General features: G+C 41.7%; 2 protein-coding genes across 2 annotated transcripts in view; one reads left to right on the forward strand and one right to left on the reverse strand.

The window, feature by feature from the left end:
• The window catches only part of kcnh8 (potassium voltage-gated channel, subfamily H (eag-related), member 8), a 57,401-nt gene extending 50,194 nt beyond the window's left edge, over positions 1–7,207 (forward strand). Inside the window, exons 14-16 of the mRNA XM_031756093.2 lie at positions 1,673–1,785; positions 1,953–2,032; positions 6,617–7,207. Of these exons, the coding sequence (XP_031611953.2) occupies positions 1,673–1,785; positions 1,953–2,032; positions 6,617–7,207 (784 nt within the window). The remainder of the gene's footprint in view (positions 1–1,672; positions 1,786–1,952; positions 2,033–6,616) is intronic.
• A 10,592-nt stretch (positions 7,208–17,799) lies between these two features.
• On the reverse strand, positions 17,800–22,084 carry LOC116332962 (polypeptide N-acetylgalactosaminyltransferase 15). Its single transcript, XM_039605299.1, has 10 exons — positions 21,653–22,084; positions 21,364–21,530; positions 21,046–21,250; positions 20,069–20,236; positions 19,608–19,725; positions 19,000–19,194; positions 18,758–18,889; positions 18,559–18,660; positions 18,337–18,480; positions 17,800–18,246 (listed from the first exon to the last, which is right to left on the reverse strand). Exons 1-10 carry the CDS (start codon positions 21,850–21,852, stop codon positions 18,082–18,084), a joined length of 1,596 nt encoding a protein of 531 aa, XP_039461233.1. The 5' UTR covers positions 21,853–22,084; the 3' UTR covers positions 17,800–18,081.
• Between the last annotated feature and the right edge of the window lie 611 nt (positions 22,085–22,695).

Consider the following 22,695-nt stretch of genomic DNA (forward strand, 5'->3'; position numbering starts at 1 on the left):
AGTGAGGGTATACAGAAAAGGTTTCACACCCTGAAACGTGCAGTTCTTACAGAAATTGCAAAATGGAAGAGATATATCTCGGACTCCGACGACCTCAGTCAGCATACTAAATGTTACATTTCATGACAGCACAGTCAGAAAATGACTAAATAAGTATGGCTTGTTTGGAAAGACTGCACAAAGAAAGCCTCTTCTTTCTAAAGAGAACATGGCAACACAGGTTAGGTTTGCAGAGTTGCATCTGAGCAAACCACAAGACTTCTGGAACAATGTCCTTTTGACACATGAGACCAAAGTGAAGCTATTTGGCTATACAGCAACATGTTTGGTAAAATCCAAAAACAGCATATGAGCAGAATCGCAGGTCATTTAGTTGTTTTGCAACCACATGACCTGGATGCCTTGCAGTCATTGAGCTGACCATGAACACCTTTGTAAACCAAAGTAGTCTAGAGTCAAATATGAGGCTATTTGTCCAGCAGCTAAAGCATGGCTAAAGCTACAACAGACCTCTACGATCCTCTAAGATCATGTGGCAGGACTGTAAAGGAGCTGTGCATACATGACACCTCTATGAACTGAAGCAACATTGTAAAGAAGAGTGGGACAAAATTCCTCCACAATGATATGAGTTATTGATAAAGTCGTACAGAAAACCTTCACTGCAAGTTACTACTGCTAAAAGTGGTTCTGTAAGCTATTGAATCATGGGAGGCATTTAGTTTCTCACAGCACTGAATAGAGTCGTGTTAAAACCTTCTCTAATGACACACACAAGAATGAATCATTATGGAAAGGAGGAACCAGCTGCATTAATTAATTCCTGATGAGAGACCTCCATGCACTTTCACTCATGTACATGGAAAGCAGAAGTCAGGGAGCAGCAGCAAGATCCCAGCACAAACAGAGCAGACATCAGAAGACGTGGTATTAGTTAAGTCAGACATTATATATAAAGAAAGACTGAGATGAAGGTGGGTTGCAAAGTGGCTTGCATCTTCACAGCAACTGTGGACAGGCTGGAGAAGCTTAAGTAGGAATCATATGACTCATTTGCCAGTTGAATGTGTGGAAGTGAAGCAGGTGAACGTGGGTTGGTGTCGACTGGTGTTCATATCATACTCATATTCACCCTTTGTCCAACACACATTATCATATAACATGTGTTGGGAAAAGAGTTAAATAGAGGGTTTTAAATGTATTACAAGAGAGATTTTTTTAAAGATGTAACCCCATTTCCAGTCTTTAAGCTAATCATGGTTAAAACTGGATCATTTTAATTTAGCCAACATAATAAACGAATATTTGTCAGTGACATAGAGTATAAATCAAACAAGCTGGTTATTCTTATATAACTTATATAACTATCTTATATAGAAATAAAAATAACCGGCTAAATACACAAAATCTGTTGTAATATATATAGAATTTAGCTACATATTTTTTTAAATTGCCTTTTATATTCACAAATATGTATCACATTAAATTAAATACTGTGTTGATGTTAAAACTATGAATTTCAAATATATGGAAAATTTCAGTTTGTTTTTAAACACATAATCTTATATTTCTGGCCTAAAAATATTTTAGGGAATAGCACCATAATGCAATAACCAAAATGTGTACATTGTGTAGTGTTATTGCACAATAATATAATAATATCTCTCTGCAGGATAGTGGATGGTACTGAAGACAGTCAGGGGACAGAGAGCTCCCTGTCCTTCTCCTTCTCTAACCAAGGCCATCCTGTCAGTGAACCAACCAGTGCCTCAGCACCAACCACAGGTATTCTCTTCATGCAGCACAACTCACAGACATGAACCTATGTCATTTACCGTCCCAGATGCAAAACCACTTTGTAGACAGGCTGCTTAATGGCTGTAGTGCAATCAGCTGTGGGGTGTATATTGGTGCTTGATTGAAGGGAATTATAAATTTCTTATTTGTTACAGATATTCTGCACATAAGCACAGCCGAATTAGCAGCTAAAGCGGAGGAGACCAGAGGACAACTGCGACACCTCGATCAACAGGTGGGATCTTGTGTGCGTTTATAGGGACCTCGTCTCCTTTTGGCTTACAAAGAGCAAGTTCACACAATTTGAAATTATTCAAATTTAAGTTAAAAACTTGGTTTATGGTAAGAGCAATAATTAAGAGGAGTTTGTTATCTTAGATTAAGTTTAATGCTCTCATAGAAACATGACTGTGGTGAGACAGAGAGTGATAGAGAGAGAGACAGGTGGGCTCAAGTAAGCACAAACCATATGGCTGTATCAGCATGTCAGGCACAAAACAGATGAAAGGATTGAGGGAAGTAATGAAGCAAAAAAGACAAACAAATAAGCATTTTTAAATCTTATTAGTTCATTTTGTTTACTTAATCTTTCTCTGTTTTTATTTTTTTACATTAACATACAGTTGAAATGCTGTAGATTTTAGTCATATTTTTATTTTTAATTCTTGTGGTGCTCTGTCAAACTTAAAGTGTCCACACATACACGCAAACAGACTGCCGTGCTGTCTCCTATGGTTTTGATTGGCGGGCGGCTAAATTGACATTAGACCCCTTGGCAGGTGAGGAGGAGTGTTCACCTCCTCCTGTTAAGCCTTGGTGTGTATCATATGGGATGACTGAGGTAGAGAGAAAACCAGAGAAAGAGAAAACCTGTAAAAAAGAAGACAAATAAATGAGATCCTCTGGCCTTTTTTTTTTTGCTGTTGTTGCTAGTAGAAACATGATGTGTGTAAAGCATGAGTAATGAAAAAAATCTATAAAAGAGAGGATTGTGAAAGACAATGGCACAGCCTTTTCACGGCTATGCACACTGGCTCTGTGCCTCCTCTGTCTCTGTGGGTGACCGGTGGTTAACAGGAAGGACCTCAGCATGGTCTTGTAGGCTGTTAATCCACACTTGGATCCATTCAAAGCGATCACCATAGGAGATGAAAAGGGGCGTTTGATTTGAACCCTATCAGCTCCCCATGCAAACGTACACTAGTCCAACAAAAGCACGACAAAGGAGACCAAAAAAATCATTTATAAGCAAAAAGAAATTACGTTTATTTTAAGCCATGCTAGCACTGGCTGATTTATTCAGCATTAGTGAGATTTTGTCATTTTTAATCAAAATCAGAAGAGGTTCCTGTTGTGATGATAATCCAAGGGGGTAATTTTCACTTCTTGTTTCTGCCTTTATTCAAAGGAGACACTACCACTGAATAACAAAGCACGAACTTTATTTTTTCAAAATGCAGTAAAGCCATCTGAGCCAAAGGCTTACAAGGTTAACATCAAGGCTAACAGTGTTTTTCATCATTCAGACCTAAACCACACACAAGTCTCACCATTTTAACTTCAGATTTTTCTTCATGCTGCTATAAGACATACTTCTTGCTCTTTGGCCTCTTACATTTGCCCTGCGACTTAGCGCCATGACGGGACCATTTATTTATCCAGTGGGAGAAATTCAAATTCAAACGAGGCCTAACATGGTGACCTCTGTACTACACCAAGGAAATCATCATGTACATAGGAGAGCAGAAGCAATGGGAGCATTACCTGAACAGCTTGAGTAATTAGATGCATAATTACTAAAAGAGGCTGCTAGAAAGACATGAAACAACACAATAGGCTTGCCTCCTCATCAGTAGCGACCCACTTTTGGCAATGAACAATAAGAAACAAAGAAAAAGTCAGGTACTTGAAACTAAGGCATGAATACAGCAGAAGTTTTAAACAGATGATAGAATTAAATCAGTCTGTCATGTCAAAGAAATTTAAATAATCCTGCCTTGAATTAAACTAAAATGAGTACATGTCAATCATATGTCATGCAATAAGCTAAACAGTAAGCAAAGGAAAGCACTGTGAATTTATTCACTGCATGATCTCCCAGGCGGCATAGAGAGCAATCAGGATTTTAGTATTCATGCAATTTCCTGCTGTTGTTTAATATGTTGGATTACTATATTTATGCACTGCAGCACTACAGCTCAACACTTGTTCATACTCGGGTGAATTTTTTAAAACACTCATGGATAAGTAAACATCAGCTTTGTTTGGTCTAACTATGCTCTTACTGACTTTGAGGGTACCTGTCGCTGCATTGCTGCTGTTTCTCTAACCCGTCTCCACAGATGGCTATCTCTGACGTGGGCGTACTAGAATCACGTTGACAGCGTGTCAGATTGGACTGGACCGCCACTCTTGGCTTTTCTATTTTTATCAGAGTCAGAGTTTAGACCCGGCCAAATGTGAGAGGGAGAGATTGAAGAAGGGGGGATGTTTTTCTATGGTGAAAGCAAAAGTAGGATTTTGGTCAGGGTTTCGTGACGGTGATCAAAGTTTAACAACCTCAATGCTATAAGACGCTAACAATCCTGCCTAAAAACGACTGAGCCGGATAATCACTTTGGACAACATTCGCCTAGGCATATATCAACATAACGATGTGAGCTGAGAGAGGAAATGGAAGTTCCCAGCCTGATTAGGTCTGTCGTGATCACAATATACTTGAGTGCTCATCCTCATCACCTCTTGACATATTCATGCAGCGACCGGAGCAATTCCCACCTGGAGTCATGTGTCCCGCTGGGGGCTGATGTGCATCCAGTTGCGCTGGCGTGCATGATTGGCCTGATGAATGGTCATGAGTGCTTTGACTGGCAGAAGCAGATGGCACGTTGGCAGCGCTTCATGGTCGTGCCTTCTGTGAACACGCCACGTGCAGAGAGCTACTAATCAGCAACCCCCCTCATCAGTGTAATGACCAATTATAGCAGCTTGAAGTTACATGCAAAACGGCAGGCGCGAAATAGATATTTGACCTGGAAGGGCTGACCTGAAAAAAACAAATTCATAATCTGTGGCTTTTTGTTGATTAGCAGTGTCTCCTCACAAGTTTGTATCATATATTCAGAAAAATCAATTCGATGGTAGTGACTGGAATGTGAGAGTTATAGTCAAATTTGTTAAGCAAAATAAAGCAAATGCGGTCTTGTAGATTGTAGCTATAAACCTCCAGAACTGCAAAATGAACCCCACACTCAAGTTCTAAAATCTGCAGTTCCTCCAGTGGCCACTTGAGGCTGGATCTGAATCAGTCCCCATAAACTGAAATGGCCAACCTTACTGGTTTGCAGTCTAGTAAAAGTTTTGGGGTTATGTGTCTAATTTCTTCCTTCATTACAATTCTGCATGGATTTGCTCAACTGGGCCTCCCCAGGGTTCTGGTGCTGTTTGTGCTTTTGGAGCATATTAATGGAATAATTTGGCTTGCTTTATTGTATGTGAAGGTTCTCAGTGATCCAGGTCATCGTAGTCTAAGGAGCTTGGAAAGAAAAGTGTTTTTCCAAGCTTCTTAGACTACGCCGTACACTTTGGGAGGAACACCCTTCAATTGGTGAGGGAGTATGAAAAGGAATCAAGGAAACTAGCGGATTATAGGAACCATCTCCGCTTGCTTTATTGCACCACCTGTAGAGGAAGTTAGTTCTTTGGTTTTCCCTAAAATATCTTCATATTATAAAAAAAAAGAAGTGCAGTTTCAACAGAACGTCTCAGTCTTTCTTCGTGATACATGTGTAAAATTACAGAAAAGGTTCTGGTAGCTCAGCGCCCAGACAGACATAACATTTTTGTTGATTGATGAAAATGTTCTTTTTTAAAAAAACAAAATTTCTATAGTAGACAGTAAAAAATAGTAATTTTTATGTCATTAAGTTGTTGATCTGTCACTTAACTACTTTGGTGGGGTGTAAATAGCTGCTCCAAAAACCTAAGTCCTCCTTGATATTTTCCAAAGCCGACCAGCGGGCCAAATTAGAGTCTTTGCCAGTCTGATTCTGGCCCCCAGGCCTTATATTTGACACTCATCCTCTAGACAATAAATCCAGTATTGCTGATAGATGGATAACATTAGTGGCGTATTTTTTTAATAACACAGCCAAAAAAGCATTGTTTAAAGTCAGCTGTAACGATTTTCAGCCATGTTCTGATTTCGTGGGCCAGAGAGTGTGATCCGTATTCAGCAGCATGGCCCGAGGAATTTTGGTACCTTGGTGCGAGGTGTGCAGTTTGTTTGGTATGCAGTGCTTTTTCACAGCTCACTGTGGATCCTTGTTGTTGCGCTACTCTCCTGCAAAGTCTAACAAAATCATCCACTGACAAAAACAACTTAAATGGTTGTCTAATTGTAGTCGGCGCACTAACCACTGGGACAAACAAACCAAGCCAACCTTTTTTTTTTTCCTTTTTTTTTGCATTTGAATGCCTTTAGTGTGAACCACCAGCAGCAGCAGTAGGACTGTTAAAAATGAACATGCAGTGGGAAGAGTGGGATAAAGATGCACTTTATTGTGTACATTTTCTATAAAGTCTTCATGCATATGAATCTAGGACGGGAGCTGCAGATTCCAGTAAAAGTTACCACACAGGGACTTAAAATAAATTACAAGCCTGCTTCTGCAAAAACAAAAACAAAAAAAACATTGTTACCCATATGACACCAACACAATATTTTTTTTATTCTCAATACTTTGCGGAGTGCTTTGGATGACGTATACCAGTCATAGTTGCAGGCAGATTGTCTCTTGATTCTTGTTTGTGTCTGCAGGTGAGCACCCTTCGGAGAGAAGTGGCTGACTTGGGGCAGGTCATGAAGAGAATGGCTCAACTCATGGAGACCCTCATGACGTCAGTGCCACAACCTGCAGTAGTCTGCCCCACACACTACTCCCCAGCACGCCACACATACCTACACCATTCCCCCTCCCGTCAGACTTTCCCTTCACCATTCCCCTCTCAGACTGCCACAGTGTGGACAGAAACACCCATGTCATTACCTTCCTCCCCCCTCATCATGTCCCAGCAGCGTAGCGCATTGTGCCACTCCCTCATACACAAAACCCAGGACCTCCTTTTGGGGGACATAGGTATTCCCAGCTCAACTCCATCTCCAACTGCCAGCTCATTGGCCCTTCAAGTGCAGCCATCCTCTGTGACCTCAGAGCCACACATGCCTTTGTCGCACCTCAGCTCTCCAGAGTTTCCCCACTGCAGAGGCAGGGCTTCTAGCTCCATTAGACCAGGTGCTCACAGTCCACCTCCGCAGGACGGAGGACATGAGGGTCTTATTCAGAGCTCTGGTGGTTCTCCTCAAACTGGACTCGGGGATGTCTACCACAACCCAACCAAGGATTTGTAGCAGACCTTAATCAGAAATGTCAAGGAGTCTGCAGGACTTTTTCAAGAACACTTTTTGGGATATTTTCCTAAACTCAAGCTCAGACTGATAAACTGGGGTCCCCTCTATCACTGGAAAATGTTTACAGGGACACAACTCAGATGTTTTTCTTCTTTTTGTTTAAAGGCACGTGTTTCAAATTCCCATTGCATGAAAACAAGTACAGAAGGTTTAGGTGTGTTAGCTTTACCTTATAGAAACTGCGTGTTGTTAGAGGCTTGGGTCGGTTGTGGAGCTCTGGGCTCTCTGGTCCGCAGTGGCAACTATCAGCTTACCTCCAGTACCTTCCCCCACAGCAAGCCTGTGCCATAATGTAGGATGGAGGAGAAAAAGAAGATTTTTTTTTTTGCTTTTGACTGAAAATGGTTTCATGCTGGAGGAGGAGAAAGCACTGGGAGTGCTGGGTTTAGAACAAGCGGTGAGGGTGTGTGGTGGAGGGCAACCCTCCCTTTTAACCCTTTTTTCCTTGCTCATTCAACCAGTGTCAGATGCTCTGGAGTTCATGGAACAGTGACTGGCTGGTTGGACTGGGAGCACAGAACGGCGTGAGTGGAGAGATGGGAAGTATTGTGCTCTTCACCGCTGGCCCTCAGGAAAGTGGGGGAGGTGGGGGTGGAAGAAGACGGTTAAGGAGGTGGTGGTAGGGTATGGTGTGCCTCAGGCACCACAGCCCCTGCTGTTGTCTGTCACACTGAGCACAGGGACTTTCTCCCTCTCCGTTTCTCCTTTCCAGTGTTTCTCTCCATACACCTCTCTCTCTTTCTCCTTCCTTCCTTTCTCTCTCTCTGCATGCCTATCCGAGCCTTTTGAGTAGTGCCTGTAGACAAACATTAACATGCTGCATGTCACCCTGTGGAAATCCAGCTTGCCATTTATCTATCTATTTAAAGGAAACACAGTTCAGTCTTTAATAGCTGAACCTGGCATTTTACTGATGCATATTTATTGGATGTGGGCTTAGTTTAAAAAAAAATCTGATTAATTTAGCACAAGATAGTCGCCCATGTTGTGAAAAGGCCTGGAGCAAATATTACCGATGCTAAATTGGTTTATGATCCGCAATGTAGACTTTTTCTCCAGGGCCATCAATCCTGAGATCCACTTTCTCAACTGCTCAGAGTGAAGGCAATATCCCCACCTAAAAGCACAATAAGGACATAAAGACGCTTTTATATTTCTATGAATGTATCAATACTAAAGCTGTATTTTTTTACCTCAGAAATTGCACGAGTGTGGGATGGCAGTAAATGATGCTACTGTATATAAAAAAGTTATGGCAGTGCTGTTTGCTGGTATCAGCTGATGCAATCCTAAACCAGGAAAAGGTCATAACTCTCATCCCGACAGATCTACTGTTCTCTTTTGGATTCATGTAGGTTTGACTTTGCTTCTCTGCAAATGGAATGTACTGTAATCAAACTTTTATCCCTAACATTTTGATATTTATTAGATACAAAAAAATGTTATGCTAATAAACAGCAATTATGACTGTTACCTACTATGTTTTTTGTTGTTGTTTTTGTTTAGTAGAATATTCAAGAACTGAAAAGAGGTTATTCAAGGGCACAACATCCAAGGAGCTACAATTTCCTGTGCGAAAGTGTTGAGCCACTCCTCATTTCTATTTTCCTTCCAAGGAGCCATACTTGTATCTTCAGGAATTTTGTTATCATGATTTGCTTACATTTTTTAGTTGAATCTGTAAAAAATGATGAGGAAAAATAGTTTGACAGGAATGAAACAGTATTTTTGCACCAACAAGATGATTCACTAAGAACTATTAGTGAAAACATCATCATGGTATGCAGTATTTGGATAAGTGGATGACAAAAGAAAAAGTGCCAGAAATAGGGCATTAGGACATGAGGAAAGCATCTCTTAGTGGAAGAGTGGCTGTGAAGAAGTCATTCATAAGGAAGGAAAACAGGGAGAAATGCTACTAACCTGGACTGAAAATCAGTGGCAACAGGTCTTATGGAGTGATGATCCATATTTGAAATTTTTGGTTCAAATTGTCACTAATATGTATCTAGAAGGTCAGGAGGGGTGTCCAACAGTGAGTGTCTACAGCCATCTGTAAAACACAGTGGAAGCTCTTTCACGCATTTCAGCTTGTCAAAATTGACTGATAGATTTTGGTTTTCTTTTGTTATCCACCATGCAAAACCATCTGGAAAGCATATGATTGCCAGTGGCTTATTTTTTTGAGCATGACAATGATCCCAAACATGCTGCCAATGGAGCAAAAGCAAGGCTGGATAGAAAAATGCACCGACTGGCGTCCTCAGAGCCCCGACCTCAACATTACTGAAGCAGTGTGGGATCATCTCGACAGAGAACGCAACAAAAGGCTTCCAACATCCAAATAAGGGCTTTGGATGTCCTTCAAGAAGCCCGGAGAACTATTCCTGAAGACTACTTAAAGAAATTAAGAGACGGCTTCCCAATAGAGTTCAGACTGTGTTGAAAATGTACCAAATATTGACATGAACAACACATGACAGTACTGAAATGTTGGTGCTTAGCCTTGTCCAAGTACAACTGTGATGATGTGAATCATCACAGGGGGATATTTACGTCCATCTGCAGTAATTTGTATCTGACGGCATGACTTTGTTCTGGGGCCTTCTCGTCCTTCTAAGTGCATAAAGGAGAGAGGAAAGGACAGCAGCATAATCCCAATACACTACTGAGCAGACATCAGTTACAAAATGATCCATATCAAGTCAGATATAGCAGAAAGTGGAGAAGGTGGGACTTAGCTTGCAGATTATTTAAATTCATCAGATGTGTGGAAGGAGATCAGCTGATCTGCCATGAGTGCCTGAGCTTAGCTCCTTAGCTCCAATAAAGACAGAAGTGTGCAGGTTTATTGAACTCAAACAACCCAGGAGATAATAATAAATACCAACTTTCATTACATTTTATCAAAAAGCTTTTGAGGCATTTTGTTGTCAAATGTCAACCTCATGGCAGGACAACAAAGAAGTTCACAGAATCTCCAAAATGAATAGGATTCATTCCCTAAGGAACGTGATTGAAACAAAAAAAAAGCAAGAACAGCAAAAAAAACCAACAACAACAAGGTTGCATCAAAACTACTAAAATATGTTTTGTTGTATGGCCCACAATGAAAAATATTAGGACTTTGCGAATCATTTGACACCTTTTTATGATCATGTATTTGAGATAATCTTATTATTTTCTGCTTTATTTGATCTGCAGCTAATATGTTTTGTTCCTGGACTTAGAGACAGGATTTCTGTTATGCAACACGAGGTACTTTGATTTGTTTGTAATACTAATGTACCTTTTCTTTTTGTACTCGTGTGTTCGCCCTTTGTTAGCTGTGTAACGCTTCATCTGAAGTGAAACCACTGGGTCCCACCAGTGACGTAGGCTGGGGGTGAAAACTGAGCAAGTATGCGTGCCGGGGATCACGCTGACACACCTGTTCAAAGATCCAACTGCTCTTACCTGGTGAGGTGCCGCTCCAGTGTGTTTGCTTGGTTTTGTATATCTTAGGAAGTGTTTTTTCCGGGGAATACTGGATCTATCTGAATCAGAAACACACTCAGTGGAGATGATGGAGACACCAGAGCCATCATGTTGAGATGTGTGTTGATGGGCGAAGCATTTTTAGAATCAAAACAAAGATGTTGGGTCAAAACGCTCCCCTCCCCACCAGAAAATGTCATGTTTTTCCCGTACCAGACAAGCCGGTAAGCGGTGGTGTGTTTGCACTGTGAACGATTACTTGTGTACTTAGCAGCACCTCCGGCACATCTGTGGGAATGCTGTCATTTAGCCCAGGGTCTTGGAGACCCATCCATATTTAATGGTGTGCAGACAATCCTCTGACTATTTATGCATCGTTTTATCCACCTGCTAGGAAAACTCATCTTTTATTCACCGTTTTTCCACTTTATCTGTCATTAGCAAACTGAGGCCCATCTGGCTTCCTGCTTTGCATCCTTCCTTTCGTCTTTCTCCTTTTACTTACAATTTTCAATGAAAGTTGGGTTTTATTTAGAGGGATGGATGGAATAGGAAATGGCTCTAAAGAAATGCTTTAAAAAAGGAGTTAAAAGAGGTTCTACGTGCACTGATTTAATACCTGGTTCTTCATTTTTAAACTTACTATACAATGAACTTTGTGTTTAATATCCTCTCTATTGCTGTGTGTGTGTATATGTGCGTGTGTGAGTGCGAGTGTGTGTTTTCTATCCACTCGATTCACATTGTTTGATGATGGCCCTGACCCAAATACAGCAACTATTCATCCCTGCCCACCCTTTTCATCGGAAAACACACACAGAAATACAGCGTGGGTGTGCACGCACACATTCACTCTTCCATTCAAATGAGCACTTTATCCCAGTTAAAAGAGCCACTTCACTTGTCCCTCACCCCAGATTTCAGCACTCAAACACCCCATCACTGTGCGGGAGGTGAGAACTAATGAAAAACAGGTAACAGGAAAAAAAAGAAAAGTACATTTCTCCCCTTTCGTCTCAGCAGTCATAATGGAGATATGTATAAATGTGCCAGATGGTTATGGTTTGGTCTTTTCATTCAAGCCTTACAGAGCTTTATCTGAAAAAAAAAAAAAAGCTAGGCTGCCAAATGAAGAACACATTATGTTTGTATCGCATTGTTGTGTGTCATTCTTTGACTTGTGCGTGTGTGTGTTTGTGTGTGGTGCTGCCTTTTTGTTGCTTGGGCCTCTATAAGAGCACACATACACATGTAAATGGAGAGGCTCTCTGTACAAGAGCTTTACATTTATCTGTTCCACTCTGAGATGGTGGCTGCTGTTGCACAACCAAATACTTATATTTGGATTTGGGTAAAGCGGGGAGGGGCAGTTTCATCTTTGTGTTTGATAAATGAGTCTGAGCTGCTCCTCTGGGTGCTACAGTATAAGTGGTGGTCGGGGTAGCAGCGGAACAATGAGCATGTGAGATGTAGAGATTAATGGTTGCTTCTGGGCCCATCAGTGGAGGAGAGGAGATGGCTGCTAAATTACCTCTTTTGCCCCTCACCTGTCCAGCAGTAGTCTGGCATTTTTAAATGTAAGATAGAAGGATCATCAGCATGAAGAGCTCTTAGTAAATTGTGGTCTTCCCTCGTGCGGCGAAAGGGTCCTTGTTGAAAAGTCTGGTCAAAAATGTTTAGACATTTAAGTGAGAACGAAGAAAGCTTTAGTCTGTCGGTAAATGTAATGCCTAGGAGCATTTTATCCTTTGAAGCACTTTAAAACTGTCAGACAGCCATATGTGGAGTGCCTTTAGATTCTTTTGTGTGGTTGTGTTTTTTGTTAAGGATAACTAGCCAAAATTAACATTTAAAAAAAAAAAAAAAAGATACCTGCGGTTTTCCTTTTTTAGCCATCCAAGCTGAGACTATTTCATAGCCTGAGATGCCAGCTGAAACATTAAACTGGTAGGATAAATAATAAGGCTCTTGTCTCAGCATGGGTTTCTTAGCTCTGAGTCCTAATTAGTTTTCTGGGCATTTGTTTGTCACCTTAAAGTAACTATACCTATTATTAGGTGTTTTTCAGGGCTGGTATTTGAAGTAATTTTGGCATATCACATCATATATATATATATATATATATATATATATATATATATATATATATATATATATATATATATATATATATATATATATATATATATATATATATATATATATATATGTGTAACATTAAAAAAAAAAAAAATCCTCCACCCCTGTGTATAGATCTATCTATCTATCTATCTATCTATCTATCTATCTATCTATCTATCTATCTATCTCACAAACATTCACACTTTTGAGCAATTTAGCATCACCAGTTAACTTAACCCCACTAACTGCATTTTTCAGGACTGTGGTGGGAGGAAGAAAGGACCCACACATACACAGGGGAGCATGCAAACTCGACACAGAAAGGCCAGGCAGTGGATTTGAACCCATTACCTTCTTGAGGCAACAGTGCTAAGATATATAGCACACTGGTGTGGTGGTTAGAATGTATGTATAGATAGACAGTTCCATAATTTGTCTACTGTGGCGTCGAATCAGATTTTAAAGCAGGTCTTCTGTTGTTTAGGAGCCTGTTTTTCAAATCAGTGAATTATCACTTTTCTCAAAATCCTCCACCCCTGTGTAATTCAATTCAATTCAATTCAATTTTATTTATATAGCGCCAAATCACAACAAAAGTCGCCTCAAGGCGCTTTATATTGTACAGTAGATAGCACAATAATAAATACAGAGAAAACCCAACAATCATATGACCCCTATGAGCAAGCACTTTGGCGACAGTGGGAAGGAAAAACTCCCTTTAACAGGAAGAAACCTCCGCAGAACCAGGCTCAGAGAGGGGCGGCCATCTGCTGCGACCGGTTGGGGTGAAAGAAGAAAAACAGGATAAAGACATGCTGTGGAAGAGAGACAGAGATTAATAACAGATATGATTCGATGCAGAGAGGTCTATTAACACATAGTGAGTGAGAAAGGTGACTGGAAGGAAAAACTCAATGCATCATGGGAATCCCCGGCAGCCTCACGTCTATTGCAGCATAACTAAGGGAGGATTCAGGGTCACCTGGTCCAGCCCTAACTATATGCTTTAGCAAAAGGAAAGTTTTAAGCCTAATCTTGAAAGTAGAGATAGTGTCTGTCTCCCGAATCCAAACTGGAAGCTGGTTCCACAGAAGAGGGGCCTGAAAACTGAAGGCTCTCCCTCCCATTCTACTTTTAAATACTCTAGGAACAACAAGTAAGCCTGCAGAGCGAGAGCGAAGTGCTCTAATGGGGTGATATGGTACTACAAGGTCATTAAGATAAGATGGGGCCTGATTATTTAAGACCTTGTATGTGAGGAGCAGGATTTTGAGTTCAACCATTTATCACACATTTTTTCCTTCTTTATTTGGAGTAACGCTTTTGCTTGGATGACAGCTCTGGGCTTTAATATGACTAATACACTATTTTTTTTACTAGAAAAACTGTGTATTAAATGACAATGTGGAAACAATGTGAAAGCTGTTTCTTGCAGCAGTCAGTTGAGGTTTTTCTCTCAGGAGTACAGACCAGAGGCAGAACTAAAAGAGAATGAATTTTTGACCTGTATTCACCAGATGACCAAAAATGCATCTTCAGATGAGATAAAATTGAGTGCAGTGCTAGTTCTGTGTACCTCAGCCACCGTCAGCAGATTAGCTGATGGCTCAGCTGATGCAACTGGGATACTCTCATATAGGGCATGCTATTTTCAGCTGTTTTAGTCTGCCTATGGTAAGAAAACACTGCAAGCCGCTTTGCAACAAACCTCCACCTTTTATGTTGTGTCCAACTTAATAAACACATCTTTTGTCACTAATGCCCGCTTTCTTCCATCATTCCAGCTTTGCAAGTATGCACATGGAGGGGAGGTTCCATAACAGTTGTCTGTGTGGAAAACTGGACTTGTGCACTTTAAACAATGTAGGGCGAATAAGGAAGACTACAACAATTGTTTTTCTTCTAATTAGGATCATTTTTGAAAGTGTTTTAAGAACCAGCAGTTTCCAGGATTTAGAATGGTACAATTATATAGGTATTGCTGTGAAACTGAATCTACAGGGTGTGAGTAAAAAGTGTTTGTGTCTCACGCAAACTTTCTAAATGATACATTCAAAAGCTGTTTTTGTCTTTGACCTTAATTGGTGTCACAAGCCCAGTTTTTGTCACATTTTAATGCACTTAATCTTTGCTTTGTGTCAGCCCCGCTCCTGAGGCCCATCCACATCAACCTAATTGCGCATTACGAATCACTGGAAACAACAGTGTCTCTGTAAAGAAGACCCAAGGCTCTTTGAGTGTTGCACAGTACAGTAGAGCCACCCTGGTCCTGGGTGAAATAGCCCCATAGATCTTCATAAAGAGACCACAGCTTCCTCCATTGCAGCAGCTGAGATCCATCTGAGTCACGCAGGTTCGCTGCTATGTGTGTATCTGTGTGTGTGTGTGTGTGCTTAAAAAAAAAAACATAGCAGAAACAAAGAGGCTGCTGAGATTGTGACATGCCCAGCAGCAATCAGCGTTTGATGTGGGAGTCTACTGTATCCATCACACTCACCTCAGCGTGTAGAAGAGATGGAAGACGCTGTGTAAGGAAGACAGAGGGGAGGGAAAAGGTCACATACAGCATCAGAGGAGGATAAGAAGAGTCCTCCGGAGAAGGAGAATTTCAATTTTATTGTGTAAAATTTTATTGCACAAACAACTTATAATAGTAATAATACAACAATATAATGCTAGGATTTTTTTTCACATCTTATGCTGCAGTGGAAATGGATTAGAGCTATGATGAACCATTCATCATGCTTGCCCAGTAATAAAGTCAACACCAGGATCACCCAGTCCCCCACCAGCACGTCCTACATGTGTGGCAGTCTGTGGTTACTGTGTGTGCTTCTCTTATGGAAGGTCTTTGAAATCATTGGATAAAAACACTTTCTAACTGAAAGAAGACTGTTATTAGGGACACTTCTCATAGACCTCAACAGGGTTAACAATATTTATTTATCATGTGGAAAGGTAAGTACAACTCATTCTTTTCTTCTTCTTTTATTAAGCTATTTTTAGACCAGTAAAGATCTCCTCCTTACTGATTACATCACTACAAAGCCATAAGGAAAACTAGCTTTTTCAGTCATTTATTAACAAAAAAAGGAGACACACACTAAGAGCAAGCAGAGAAAGTAAGTATACCCTTGGCATCAGTAGTTAGTGTAGTTAATGGAAGCAAAACATTGGCTTGCTGAAAGTCTTACGTCTCGTCCATTTCATGATAATTTAGTTAAAGAATGGTGGAGGGGTTTTCTTGCATGTAATTCACTTATAATACTGTGTCCCCTTTGGTGTGCACAAAGCATGTTTACTATGACTCTGTCATTGCCTTTCCATTCAATGGCAAACTGTAGCTTTGCTCTAATGTTGTGTTTGGACAGCAAAGGCTTTTTACCTGGTGCTGCTCTCATGTAGGTCAAACGCTTTCTGATTGTGAATGCATGCAGTTGCTGTGTCTGTGGAGAGGTCATCACAAGAGTTAGCCCAGCTGGTAAATTAGACTTTATCAAGTAACTGAAGTGAAATTCAAAGTACCAAGTATCAGTACTCTGTATCAAAAAAGAAGTGGGTACTGACACTTGATTGTTGATACGTGATTGTTCCCTGGGAGAACACCCTGGGCAGGTCACCAATCTATCACACAGAGACAGACAGCCATTCATGTTCAAATTCAAACCATCACCAGTTAACCTGACCCCATGTTTGTCTTCGGGAGAGGACCTGGAGGAACCCATGCAGAGTCCACACAGAAAAGACCAGACTGGACTCGAACCCAGGACCTTCTTGCAGCGAGTGGACTGGGCTAACCACTGCTTCACAAAAACAAAACAATTAAATAATAACATTTAAAAAATATTATTGGCTAGATCGATAGACGGATAATGATCATTTTAAAATACAAAAAAATATAGATGTATGCTAAAGTGTAAGCACAACAGCGATAGAAAGCACACATATTATTATTTTTTTTGTATTTTTTTTATGGGAAGTAAATACAGCCATGCATGTTTGACCATTTCGGATCAACAGCAGCTGTAGAGAAGCAAACAGCTTCCACACTATAGCCCTAGCCCATCTCCGAAAACCCACTGCAGCAGAAATATGTTGCATTTCCTTTGCAACAGCTCAGTAGGTGCATAACTAAAGAAGACATACTAAGAGGTTACCATATGATTTTATTTATTTTCTTACTCAGTAGGTGCTGTGAAGTTCACTGGGCTAAGTGGACCATGGGTTAAGAAGAGCATTATTCTGAGGCTGAGTATCGGGGGTTATTAGAAGTCATTGCCTTGAGGCCAAGAGAGAGACACTGAGAACCGGTTTAGAGTCCATCCTATTCTTAAGCTCCATGGCCTAAATAAAATCTTCACTCTGGTTTATTAGACTGTGAGTTAATACCTGGAAACAAAACCAAATTTGCCTATTGTAGAGCAAATCCACTTCTCTCAGACGGATGGACATCACTGTCACATCCATTAGGTTAGCCCTAATGACAGAAATGCATAAAAGAACATGTTATATATATTATAATAAATGACTAGCATGAAGGGGGGGGGTGCTATTTGTGTTTAACAAAATAAGGAGTTTGGCTTTTACAAATGATTTTGAAGGCTTATGGCTCCCTCTGCTGTTGACTGTTGATATATAATATCCAGACACTGTGCATGCTGCGCACACTCTTTCAGCAGTTTGGACACTTCAACAAGATGCAGCCATTTTAATGTTATCATAACACCTCTGCTCTTCCTGATATGAGAAAATAAACTCTTTGTAGTTTTAGCTTAGATTCGGTGTACGTGAAGGCCGGCATAATGGCAAAACTGTCGAGACCCTGTCCTGAATTCAGAGCTGTAGTGGCGTTTTGTCTGCTGTTAAAATATTTTAGAAATGTACACAACCAGATCACAAATTCATGGAACCATTTACTGACGCAAAAAATAATTTAATATACAGTTTTTATAATAATGTATATGATGAAATATTCATAAAGACAACAGGTACTGAAACTGACATTTTCATTAGTTAATACAGGTAATGATAATTGCAAACCTTAAAACAGGAGCAAAAAGTTGCAAAATACACGTGTGTGTGTGTGTGTGTGTGTGTGTGTGTGTGTGTGTGTGTGTGTGTGTGTGTGTGTGTGTGTAATATGTATGACACTACAAATATGTGATATGATGATAGATTTGCCTGGGATTTATATCTTGTTAATGCTAGTCCCTCTATCAGGCACCTTTGGGAGCCACTAGTTGTTCAAAGTGCCACTGTTGTCTGGGGTGGTGGGTGCACTGGCGCAGGAAGAGACCTCCTGTGATGCGCTTGTTGTCGCCTTCCTCTTTTACAGCCTCCAGACATAACTGAGACAGTTGGTGAACGAGCTGGCCACTCAGCTGTGGAAAAGTGGAAAACATATGCAGAGAGTCAGCTAAATGCCCCGGGTAGTCATAAAAAACTGTCTGTCACTCAATTCTTCATCTTGCCTTTATGAATTTCCACTGGAGTCTGCCGGGGGTCGGTCGGTGGCTGGTGCAAGGAGAGAGGACCGCCCTCTCTCCCTCAGTATCCAAACACAAAGTCCCCGTGGGACCCCATCGCACTTCACCCTCAGAGTTTAGATCACAGTGCTACAACAGCAAGAGATCAGCTTCACTGATGTCTCACTTATCTGTTGTTATCATCAAGTAATCTGTAATCATGGTTACCTGGCTACCTGTCCCAGTGCATGGCGCCACATCCATAGCCCCACTCTGCAGTCCCCGACCTTGGGGATAGTCTGCACATCTGCCAGTACCAACACTGTACAGCTGCAAGCAGATACAGACATGATGCCTCACAGTCCATCCATACACAACTTGTTCATATATTCGTGTGCATGTATGAGCATGTGAGAGCTTGTGATACCTCTCCTGACAGTGCAGTTCTGTCCTGGGGGATATAAAGCTGTGGGTAGACTGTAGTTAGGAACCAGTGAAAGTTCCTACAGCCCAGACTCCTCTTCAGCCGCAGACGCTCCGTGATGTTCGGGCTTTCGGACTGGACAAAGAAAGAAAGTTTCATTTTTCTGTCTGTGGTGCACACTCACCAGACAATCTCTTGACCAGATGTGTTGACTCACACACGCACACACACATACACACAAACACCTGTCTGATGAAATGAGCAAGTGTGTCCCTTCTGTAGTAGATTTTCTTGTACGTGTCCATCCAGGTTTCAGCAATCCGGATCTTGTTCCTCTGAAGCAAGTCCTGATCTGGGAAGCGATACGGCAGGTGGTGGCGAATGAGGTGGCCCACGCGGGAGCAAGGTACCACCTCCATGGAGCCGCCGCATGACCACACCTATAAGAATGTTAAAGTATTTCAGTAATAAAGATTATAATTGTTTTCTGTGTTTCTTTTTTTTTAATTCCCTGTTTGTTAGTCATATTGTTTCATATTTTAATGGTCATCCCAGGCAGACAAGTTGATTTATAACATTTTTGCTCTCACACTCGTACATTCATCAGTGGGCCAGGACATTCCCAGACCACTATCCAAGCTGAAATTTCCATTTGCAAAAGGCATCATCTCACAGCACAGCATTCCTAAAGCACTAACAGAAGGCAACCAAATCACTCAGGCGAAGTATCGCTAAAATACCTTACATGGCTTAAAATAAAAAGCAAACGCAGTCTGTCATCTCTCTGTCTGGTGTGTGTATGTGCACTGGAGGATTTAGCAGGAAAGTTGACATCAAATGAGTTTTCCTTTACCCGGATTGACAGCTCAATTTGCTCTGCACCCCATAGCACCATCCCAGGGTCATAGGTTCCCACGCTCTGGAAGAAATGTCGGTCGATAGCCACAACTCCACCTCCTAACGCTGGGCTCCTGTCACAATCAGAACCAGCATCATTTTTTTTTAAAAAGAACTGCACGGATGTGTTGGTATCTCTAGAGTAGAGTGACATAATGGACTTCAGGGTGTTAAAGTCTGGGTTTGCAACACAAGGACAAACAGATCCACATGTATGGTCCTCAGTTTTTATATTTCTGTATTCTAATTTGTCATATTTTCTAGATTTTTCAAATGCAAAGGTCAGTTATGCACTTACACATACCGTGTAAAATTATATCTGATCCATCTTTCTTAATATGGTTCATTTAGCATTGTTATCACGCAAATAAGAACTCATTAAATCTAACTTGCACCCCTTAACAGCTGTACACTTACTGCAGAGGTTGGACAGCCATCTCTGGTTCTTTGTCTTGCAACTCTGGAATTGATTCCCAAAAGAAGTCAAGTCTCCAGTCGAACACCCCCCTAATTGGCCACTGGGTGGCATTGTACCGAAAGGTCTGCCAGTCTATCACATCCATGATGGGGGACACCACTCTGGTCCTAAGAAGACACCACATTCTGGATCTCAGCAGCTCTTTTTATTTGCATTTATTAAGTGTGGTGAGTGAGACTGCTTTGGATGTAAAGCATGCCACTACTAGTCAAGTTATAGCTAATAACTGCTTGACTACATTTACATTTACTAATCTGTGCACATCTAGGTAAAATAGACACTGCGTTTTCCTTTCAGTATGCATGTGTTTGTAATTGCCAACGCCGGCTGTGTCACAGAAAGTTCAGAAACATGTACTGTCCTTTGTCGGGGAATGTTTTGGCTCCCCATGTGTGCTGTTTGAAATATCCATGCCAAATGACCATGTGTGGTGTGATGCTTTAAGGAAATGAAAAGATCAAAAAGGGAATTGAGAAAAAAATGGGAGAGGGGTCAAACATGTGGCTGAGAGAGCCGAATGGTTGCAGATTCCAAGCCTGAGCCCTCAGCCTAATTACCTAGTCTAATTAGAGCCACGCTGCAGGCAGCCTGAGACATTAGACGAGAGCCAAATCATGGGAGCTCAGTGCTCGATACACACACATACACCTCATGCATCGCCCTGCTTTGCTAATGAGTAAGGGCGAATGATAAGTCTGAACCCTTCATCTCCTCACTCCTCACAAGTGTTTCTGTCCAAAGGCTGAACTCATTAGAGAAAGTACAAAAATCTGGCACAGTAACTGTTTATATTTTGACATGTCAGCCATTTAAGAACTTGCATTTGGAATACTGTCAGCATGCAGCATACTAACAGGAGCTTTCTCACCGTAAAATATCAAAATTGATTTTTAATTGGAATAATTAAAAAAAGTACCTGTCCAGGGCTATTCTCTCCAACAGCGGTTCCAGCCAGCCCTTTTGGCATTCACAGTGGGAGTCCATGAACACCACCACCTCCCCAACAGCCCTGGCAGCACCTAATGTCCGGCAACCTCCAACCCCGAGGCGTTTGGTGCTGCGAATCAAACGCACTCCATCCAGATGAGACACGTACTCGCTCAGCCCAGTCTTCAGGTGGCCTAGGAGGAGCACAGAGAAAAGGCGGAACAAGCTGTCAGCACACTGAATGGATGGATGGATGGATGGATGGATGGAGGGATGGATGGATGGATGGATGGATGGATATGTTCACCCTGTTGACTTAGGTCGTCCACCAGCAGGACCTCCTGCAGATACTGTTTAGGTGCAGTGTCAAGGACGCTGTGTACTGTGCGTAGGAGAGTGGACCAAGCCTCGTCATTAAAACAGATAACAACACTGGCCGATGGCAGAGACTCGATGTGTTCCACCCCCAAACACCTGTTTGATGGGACGGGGACAAATTGTGAAAGCAGTAACAACTACACTAACTTTTAACACTAACACTCCAGTATGGGATAACTTTTGGTTTATATTTTCAATCGTGCGCTTTGTTCACTCACTTTGGATGGCGCGCCTCTGGCAGCCTGCGATGCAGAGAAATCCTTTCGCTCACTACCTCATTGAAACCGTACTGCTGCAAAGCTCTGAGCTCCATATCCCTCTCCAAACCCTCCAGATGAAGGCGCACTGCTTTCCCCATTTCACCGTGCGTAGGTGGCCCGCGTACGGTGGTATCTTTACTTGCTCCGGGAAGGAGCATCTTGTAACTCCGCTTTTTCTGTGGTGAGCTCTTGGTGCCATGTATGGATGGGACGAATAACAGCTGGTCTTCTTGCAGAGATTTCAGAGGAGTCAAATCGGCGCCTAGCTCCAAAGCAGGGTCGTGGGAGTCCACGATGACCTCTAGATGCAGAGGACTGGGGATCCGCTGGAGGGGCTGAAGGGGAGGGCCGGGTTTGTGAAGATTGCGGTCGCTGTCCCGATTAAAGAGATCCGAGAGCGCCAGCGCAACCAGGGCGAATCCGATGAGCAGCAGCCAGAGGCAGAGCATCCTCCTCCGGACGGCGCTCCTCCGCCTCATGCTGAGTGACGGCGCAGGAGGCGTGAGACTGCTCAGAAGGCGGCCCGATGCTGTTCTGAATTGCAGATGTGTTTGTTTTGCTTCATCTTGACGAGCACTGCATTTCATCAGCGTGATGCAACTCGACTAGAATGATTCAAGAAATAAATGGATCGCACATGAATCTCCTGAAGAAGAGTAGAGGTGCATTCATTGAGTACCAGAGCTGGGACAAGAGTGACATACAGAGCAGGTTTGAGACAAGTTCTCAACTTTGAGATGATCGAGTTTCGCTGACTTTGTCTTTCATCCAGCTCCTCCCGCGGTCCTAGAGCCTGTGCAATATATTTTACGTCATGTAAATCATGTAAAGGTGGTCACTTCCTGTATCCACCTGTTACTCAACCTGCTCAGGTCTTCGTGGTCAGTCTCTACTTCATAACAAGAGGGATTAAAAGATAATTTTAGAAAAATTATAATTAAGAAAATTCTCCAGAACGCACAGAGTAGTACACTTATTGCTTTTCACTTTCCATCACAATA

The sequence above is a fragment of the Oreochromis aureus genome, linkage group 22, assembly GCF_013358895.1.
Source record: "Oreochromis aureus strain Israel breed Guangdong linkage group 22, ZZ_aureus, whole genome shotgun sequence".
Taxonomy (NCBI): domain Eukaryota; kingdom Metazoa; phylum Chordata; class Actinopteri; order Cichliformes; family Cichlidae; genus Oreochromis; species Oreochromis aureus.